Source organism: Seriola dumerili, unplaced genomic scaffold, assembly GCF_002260705.1.
Source record: "Seriola dumerili isolate Sdu_G_001 unplaced genomic scaffold, Sdu_1.0 BDQW01000056.1, whole genome shotgun sequence".
Classification (NCBI taxonomy): domain Eukaryota; kingdom Metazoa; phylum Chordata; class Actinopteri; order Carangiformes; family Carangidae; genus Seriola; species Seriola dumerili.
In genome coordinates, this window is record NW_019174311.1 from 7,987,588 (window position 1) to 7,995,087 (window position 7,500).

General features: G+C 42.1%; 1 protein-coding gene across 1 annotated transcript in view; it reads left to right on the plus strand.

Annotated features, from left to right (window-relative positions):
- The window catches only part of LOC111219056 (voltage-dependent calcium channel subunit alpha-2/delta-3-like), a 132,117-nt gene that overhangs the window by 26,963 nt on the left and 97,654 nt on the right, over positions 1-7,500 (plus strand). Inside the window, exon 3 of the mRNA XM_022741635.1 lies at positions 4,260-4,376. Within this exon, the coding sequence (XP_022597356.1) occupies positions 4,260-4,376 (117 nt within the window). The remainder of the gene's footprint in view (positions 1-4,259; positions 4,377-7,500) is intronic.

The following is a 7,500-nucleotide window of genomic DNA, read 5'->3' on the forward strand; positions in this document are numbered from 1 at the left end:
TTGGGCTGGCAGCAGAAATCTCAGTGGCAGAGAGATCAAAACGGGAGCAAATATCACCAGAGCTATGTAGGCTAGAAGTAGGTGAGATTTTTTTTAAATATTTTCACACAAATGGACAAAATGAGAGCTATAGTTTGTAAAAAAAACAAAAAAAAAACAAACTACACTTTGATCTGAAGCCCAGCCCATATTACAGGTTAGCAGAAGTCCCCCTGGTGAAAAGAGCAGTATGTGTGTGATTGGGAGTGTATAGGTCAGGCCAGTATCCTGGTGCACAAACTCCAACCATTTCCTGCAAACATGACAACCCTTGGGGAAAAGAGGAAGAAAAAAAAAAAACACTATGTTGTGTTCAACAACATAATGTCTGCTCACACTGTCTTACCTGCTGTGCTCAACTGCAAGTTAGGCAATTCTTCTGAGTCAGACTAGTAGGTATGAACAAGTGGAAAGTTACATCCGAAAACAAGGCACCACCTCCAAAGCAGACCCTTAGCTCAAGGACACTAGAGCGCAGCAGATACTTCATAAGATCAACACAGGAGCCTGATTCTGACCCCTCTGGTTGTTCTTATTCACTTCACTGCTATCTTCATGTTAAAGTTTCTGTTGAGGCCTGTTGTAGACGCGTTCCTGTGCCCTTCTCCTGGGTAATGGTGGTTGTGGATGTATGTCAGTTGGCTTTCCCGTGACGATGATGAGATGTGAAGAGGATAGCGCCGGGCTAATTGGGCGCGGTCTGCTCTGGTCAGCCTGACTGCACATAGCGCTGCGGACAGCCTGTGGTCAGCTGGACCCTCTCAGCCTCTCACTGACCACACAAACGTGATCACAAACAAAAACACTTCAGCTCGGGCTGTGGGCGCTCTGTGCTTTCCTTATTCCTCGGTGGGCTGTGTAATATCTGTCAGTTCTGGGCCAGTTTCATGGACAAGGATTTAACGAAGCTGTGGACAGAAATGTATTGGTTTCAATTGGTTGGAAAGACTTAGGGAACGTCTTAAGAAAGAATAATCTATGAGTGTGTCCATGAAGTCAGCCCATTCATTTTTATAATTAGCAAAAGAAGTGGGTGCAGTAGAGGAGAAGAAAGATGAAAGAGGAACCAGGAGATACACAAACTAGAAGCTCTGCGGAGACAGTTCAGGGAAGAAAAGACAAGAGAGAAATTGATGAAGAAACCAGTCAAGCCAGTTGAGATTTGATATCCTGCTGACCTGTCAGCTTTAACAGCCCACCAGAGCCGGTCAGGAACCAGGAATGGCTTAAAAGCTGGATTTTCTGTCCCTATGACATACTGCAGTTGTCTGTCAGCCAGTGGGATTATGGCGCCGATTTTCATACGGTTCTGGTGGCTGTGATTTTTGGTTTGTGAGTCATCAGCCAGTCACTTTGATTGGCCACAGACTATGTTACTTGAGGCTGCAATTAATTAGCAGAAGTGTTGGGTGAGGGAACAAGGTCTGTGTGAGAAAATGTAAAACTTGGTTGTGGTAGTTGTTATGCAGTACGGGTCTGAGGGGAAAAGATGTGTCTGAAAAGAACATTAGTGTGTTAAGTAAAATTTCTTTCTTACTTCCTTCTTTCTTTCCTTTCTTCCTTCCTTCCTTCCTTCCTAGCGTCTGATTCGATCTTTACCACATGTGACACAGAAGCATTTTTGGATGGCTGCATGGGGATTTTAATACCAAACTGTTTGGCCCTGACATGCAAATGAATCTGGCAGCGATGGCACCACTTCGGCAGCATTTCAAAGACACCGACTGCTCGGTGTTATGGTTGCGAACAGAGTGTTGATGCTATGATATGGTGATGAAGATGAAACGGTGAATGTTTCCCTTTAGGAACCTGATTCTCTTCAGTCCTGCATGGCTTCTTCCTGTCAGCGGCTCTTTGCTGTTCCTGCTGCTCGTTGCTCCACCTGTCTTTACGTCTCTCTCTGTCTCTCTCTCTCTCTCTCTCTCCACTGCTAGAGAGGCACTTTTCCACTCATTCAGAACAGGAGGTTCACCCCCTCAGCTTCCATTATACTGTAAATTGGACACTCATCTTCTCAAAAAGTACCTTGATGAATCAGACCCTCTTTCCTCTAATCACACTAATTGCTGTAAAAAAAAAAAAAAAAAAAATCTCCCAACACCGTAATCATTCTGACATCAGTAGAGTATTGTACCTTCAGCCCCTGGCCCTTGCACTCCTTATAATTGGTTGCTTGTAATGATGAATGTAGTGATCAACAGATTTGAACCTAATTTATTACTTTCTACACTGTAAGTCATTCCTCTTACTATGTTTGTCATAAAATATTAAACTGGAAGTGGAATTTTACTGATTTTTAACCTGCTTCCCTCCATTTGTGTCCGCCTGAAGCTCTACAAATACAGATAGCATTTCACACCACCCTCTGACCTTCCCACTTCAATATTATCTCTCCGTGTTCTTTCTGATCATCCATCATCCTATTCCTCCACTTGCTACCTTCGCTTTTTCACCCTTAACATCTCTCCGCCCATCCCTTTCTTCTTCATCCTACCTGTCTTTGCATCTCTTGAATCTCTTTGCGCCCACACAGTGTTTGCTCTCCCTATCGCAGTCTAGTTTTCTTCTCTCTCTCTCTCTCTTTATCTCTTTCCCCTTTATCTCTCATACGCTCTCTCATGTGTTTGTCTGTCTGGCTGTCTCTTTCTCACAGGATGGAGCAAATGCAAAGGTGCCAATATTTTCCTCCACATCACACAGCAACACACAAACATACAAAAAAAAAAGGAATTTACCCGTGTTTGATCATTTGCTAAAAAGATAATCAGTGATCAAAGTCAGTGTCTCTCCTAGTCACTGTCCCTTTTTGTGCTCAATAAAGTTATTTTACTCAGGAGTTCTCACAGAACATTTTTCCCCAGTTGCTCTGCTTTTACTCGTCACCTTCAACTACAACTAAAGAGTTCATGCTTATCAAAAGTTTTGGCATGAAGCTAAAAAAAAAAGGAAAAAAAAAGAAAGGGAAAAAAAAATTCTTCTCTGTTCGGTGATGTCCTGCAGTTTTTCAGATGATTGCCTAAATCCAAAAGCTACTGCCTGAGTGTCTGATGCTGTCCCCATTCCCCTCCTCCTGCTGTGATCCCCCCCTCACCCTGCTACTCATGTGTGTTGCTGCACGGGAGCAGCTAGGAGCATGCATCTAAGCAGGTTGGCATAACATTAGAGAGAGCATGCTATTTGATATGGCGGTAATCTTCTGTTAAATCCCCCAAGAGTGAAACACAGCCGCCCGCAGCTTTGCACAGATTTCAAAAATGGTTTTCTTTTCTTCTTCTTTTTCTTCTTCTTTTTTCTGTACAAGTATACCCCTCTCTTAGATCAGCTCTGCATATGTGTGTGTGTGTGTGTGTGTGTGTATGTGGCATGTATGGGCGTGGAATTAATGAGACTTAATGTCACTGTCCCCCGTTTAAGGCGCCGGTTAAGCTAAGCACCCTAGTATAGGTTTATAGCAGAATAATGTGATTTAGTGTAGTGCAGATACCGAGGGCAGCGGTGTGTCATCAATGCTTAATGTGTGGTGAGTAAAACTCGAAGGTGGCTGATAATTCTCCGGGCTGAGCTGATTGGTTTCGTTTGTATGTAGATTAGTTTGGAGAAGCAACTCCTCCTAAGCTTTATTCCACTTTTGAACCACTGATAATGTATTCAAACGACTTTGTGGCCTTGCTACTAGGTACCACCGTCATTGTGTATTGTAAGTTTGTTTCTCTGTGCTGTAATTTTACCACCGCTACTTCTCCCAACACTGTGCAGACAACACTTATTTGAATGTCTAATTTTAGTTTATATTAATAAACTTGACTTAGTTAAGTGTAAAGTATTGTTTATAGCTTATTCACCTCCAAACGTACCAACAGCAAATTAATACTTTCATAAATGATAATAAGGAATGTTTTTAAAACTTTCGACTCAGTATGGGATTATCATATTTGCTCCACCAACTTGTTTTGCCTGATAAATGTGGTCATTCGTCAGACGTAAGTGAAACACTTCTGAGTGATTTACCTTACATAGCACGCGGAACGTTGGCATGACCTCACACAGTGAAATGAATGCCAACATGTAGCGTTTAGCAAAGTATGACGTGTTTTTTTTCTTTTTTGTTGTTGTTTCAGATTCCCTTGAAATCATTTAATGTACTGAAAACACACCACTGAGTGTTTGAACTGGGGCGGTAATTGTAACCCATTAACGTGAATGTGTGGTTGTTCTTTCAGAAATATAAGGAGTTTGAGCGGGCAGTGCGGGTGGAGGAGATTGATGGGCTGCGGCTGGTAAAGAGGCTCGCAGAGGACATGGAGGAGATGTTTCACAAGAAAGCCCAGGCGATGAAGGTACGTGTTTCTGTCACTGAATCCGCATCCAACACAATAAAGCAAAACTTCCCTTAGAATTGAGACAAAATACCTCAAAGTCTGAAAAAAAGTCTCGTACAAAGATGTATTTAAAAAATGCCAATTACTAATTAGTTGTAAAATGAAAACATGAAAAATGAAAACAAAAGAAATAGTTTCACTGGCACATCCATTCCCAAAGAGGCTGGAAATCAGAAAGTGAAGATGTGGGAGTTAGCTCGATTGAAATCACTTGGTAAAGTGTTTATTTCTGACCACTCTGCTGACCCTATTGGATGTCTGAAGAAGTGCTGTAGTGTCACATTGCCACAGTGAAACCAGACACATCCAGAGTGTGGTGTGTATATGTGTGAGAGAGATATGTGGGTGTCAGGAATGAGGTGACAGACACGGAGAGGCTGTGATCCACCCATCAGTGCCTGTGTCGCTTTATTGATCTGCTCAGACCAAACATCAGGACTCAGAAGATGCTGCTTTAGGAGAGACTAAAATCATACGATTTATATTTTTAATGTTTATGCATAGAAAATAGTGTATGTACTGTTGGTTGGTAATTGACAGCAACTACAGTAAGTACTGTGCTTGAATACAACTATTAGGTACTTAATACTTCCACTTTAATACGTTTCAGATGGGAATATTTTACTTCTCTTCATTTATTTGAGAACTAAAGTCACTACTTACCTCGCAGATTTAGATTTTACTAACATGAAGATATGATTGGCTTATTAATTATACATTGTAATATTCAATATAAGTAGAAGTAGCATTAAAATGCTACTAAAATATTAATGCATCAGACACACTGATCCAATAAGTGTATGATAAAATGAACTCTGAAAGAAGCCATTCTGCATAATTATTTGCATAATGGGGAAAGCTGTGTGAGCCTCAGCTACAGCTTTCATGATAACAAGTGGTTTTAACATGAATCTTTGAAACAGTTTTCTTTGAGTCTGATCAAAAGAAAACAAAGACGGTAGCCACCTGGCACAGCTGTTGTGGCAAACTGCATAGGGGCAACTTGCACACTGTTTGTTTACATGTGTGTCGCTGCAAGGATGAAATGGCGAGATACAGACCAGCGTTTCCAACGCTCCCCCTGTATGATAGAGATGAGTTGACTTAAACATGACTCTGAGATTCCTTAAGAGATGGGTTTCTTTCATGGCCAATTGAAAGGGCCAGTTATCTAACGCAATTGTTGCATTTTCTCTCAGCTACCATTGTAACTGTGGTGTAATTACATATTGTGATTTTATCTTACTGTACGGCGAGCTGACTGTTTGGTCCACCCACTCTCGGCCTCTTCTTCCAGTTGATTTTTCAAAACACCTTCTTCAGGACATTGTTGATACTTGTTGTAGCCACATCACTGGAATTACTCTCATCCGCGGACATCTGTTTTCTAAGTCTGGCATCAATATGTTCCGCTCTCTGCGGCGAGACTTTTCCTCCTCAGTCGGCTGAGGGGGAACACCGCCAGGTACGTTTCTGATCAGAGACAGAGAGGCAACAGTGAATTGACTCACAATCGTCGTAATAGTCAACACCCTCACGCATGTAAACAAACCGTCTTGCACGGATGAATGTGCAGGATGATCAGCTGGATCTAGATCCCTATGCAGTTAGCATAATAGCCACTCCAGGCAGCTACTTTTGTGTGTTTATGTGTTTAATTTTGGTCAGACTCAGAAACAAGCGTTTATAAAACCCATGTTTATTTGGAAAAGCTGCAGGAGGTTTGCGCTGCTTGTACCAATATAGAGTACATTGCTTTCCGTGAATCCTCATTTCCCTGAACGGAAATATCCCTTGACAACAATTTGTTATACATCTACATACTTTGTACTTTGTGTTTTTACTCATTGGCAACATTTTGCATGCAGGACAGATACAGGCGTATTTTTGTATTGTTGTTATTTCTAACTTTTCTTAAACGATATGATTGCTTCATTCACCGCTGTTGTCGGTACATGGGTACACGAACAGTGTGAGCGGTCTTATCCATATCTGTGTGTGAGCATGACTGCATGTCTGTGGATGTGCGTGCGTGTGTGTGTCAGTGTTGTAGCAGGTGCAGTTCAGGATGTGTCCACGGTGCACTGCCTCTCTGGCTGCTGCTCTAGCTCCAGGTGATAGATCCTATCAGGACAACATGGTGCTGTTCACAGAAATTGGATTTCTCTCTAAGAGTCTGGTCCAAGGATACAAGCTGGAAGGGGGGGTGGGTGGGGGTGAGAGGAACACAGATAGTGACAAACCATTTCCATGCTTTAGCTTTGCTTGTGCCGGTGGTATTATTCTTATGCATGATACCTTTGGCCAGTCGGATTGCATGACCATGCCTGTTTCACGGCCTTACGTTCACTTTGAAAACGTGCGCATTTCCACCCGACCACATGCGAAACATCCTTCACTGAGCAAGTACTTCACGCTAATATGAGTCATCAGGCATTTCAAAAAAAGAATCCCACTCTTATACAATGACTGTTGGCATGAAAAGCAAGGTTCTCATTGAATATTGTTACCAGCTGTTATTAACTCCTGTAACAGCAAATTGAGGACTTAATCAGTTTTCTAATAATAATGAACATTGCTTTGTAATTAAAACAACACTTCATGCTTCCCAAACGATTATTAACTGTATTTAATTTGCATAACTGTCACATAACTGTCATTTTATCAACCTGTTTTAACTGTCGTTCTTACTTGTTGACATGAGTAATTTTCATTGAGCAGGGAGATTAGATGTATTGAGTCTAGTAACACAGTTGTCTGTGTGTGTGTCATCTCCTCGAGAGTGCGTTAAACCCCTGGAGATTGGAGGGCTCAGTTCGCTAATGGCTTCTCTGAAACTGCCTGCCCGGATGCTGGATGCCTGATAATTCTAGGTCCCAGGGGGTTGTGTGCACTTCTGTGCGTGGAATAAAAGTTATGGGTGTTGATATGAAGATGAGAGAGAATCCTGGTCACTGGGGTGCCGGAGCGACGCTTTCATAAAGACAGATGAAAGTCGTGGGAGGAAGAGGAAGAATAAATGATAAAGGAAGGAAATTTGAAGAAAGTGGAGAAGTGGAAAAAATGGCCCCATGCACACGGC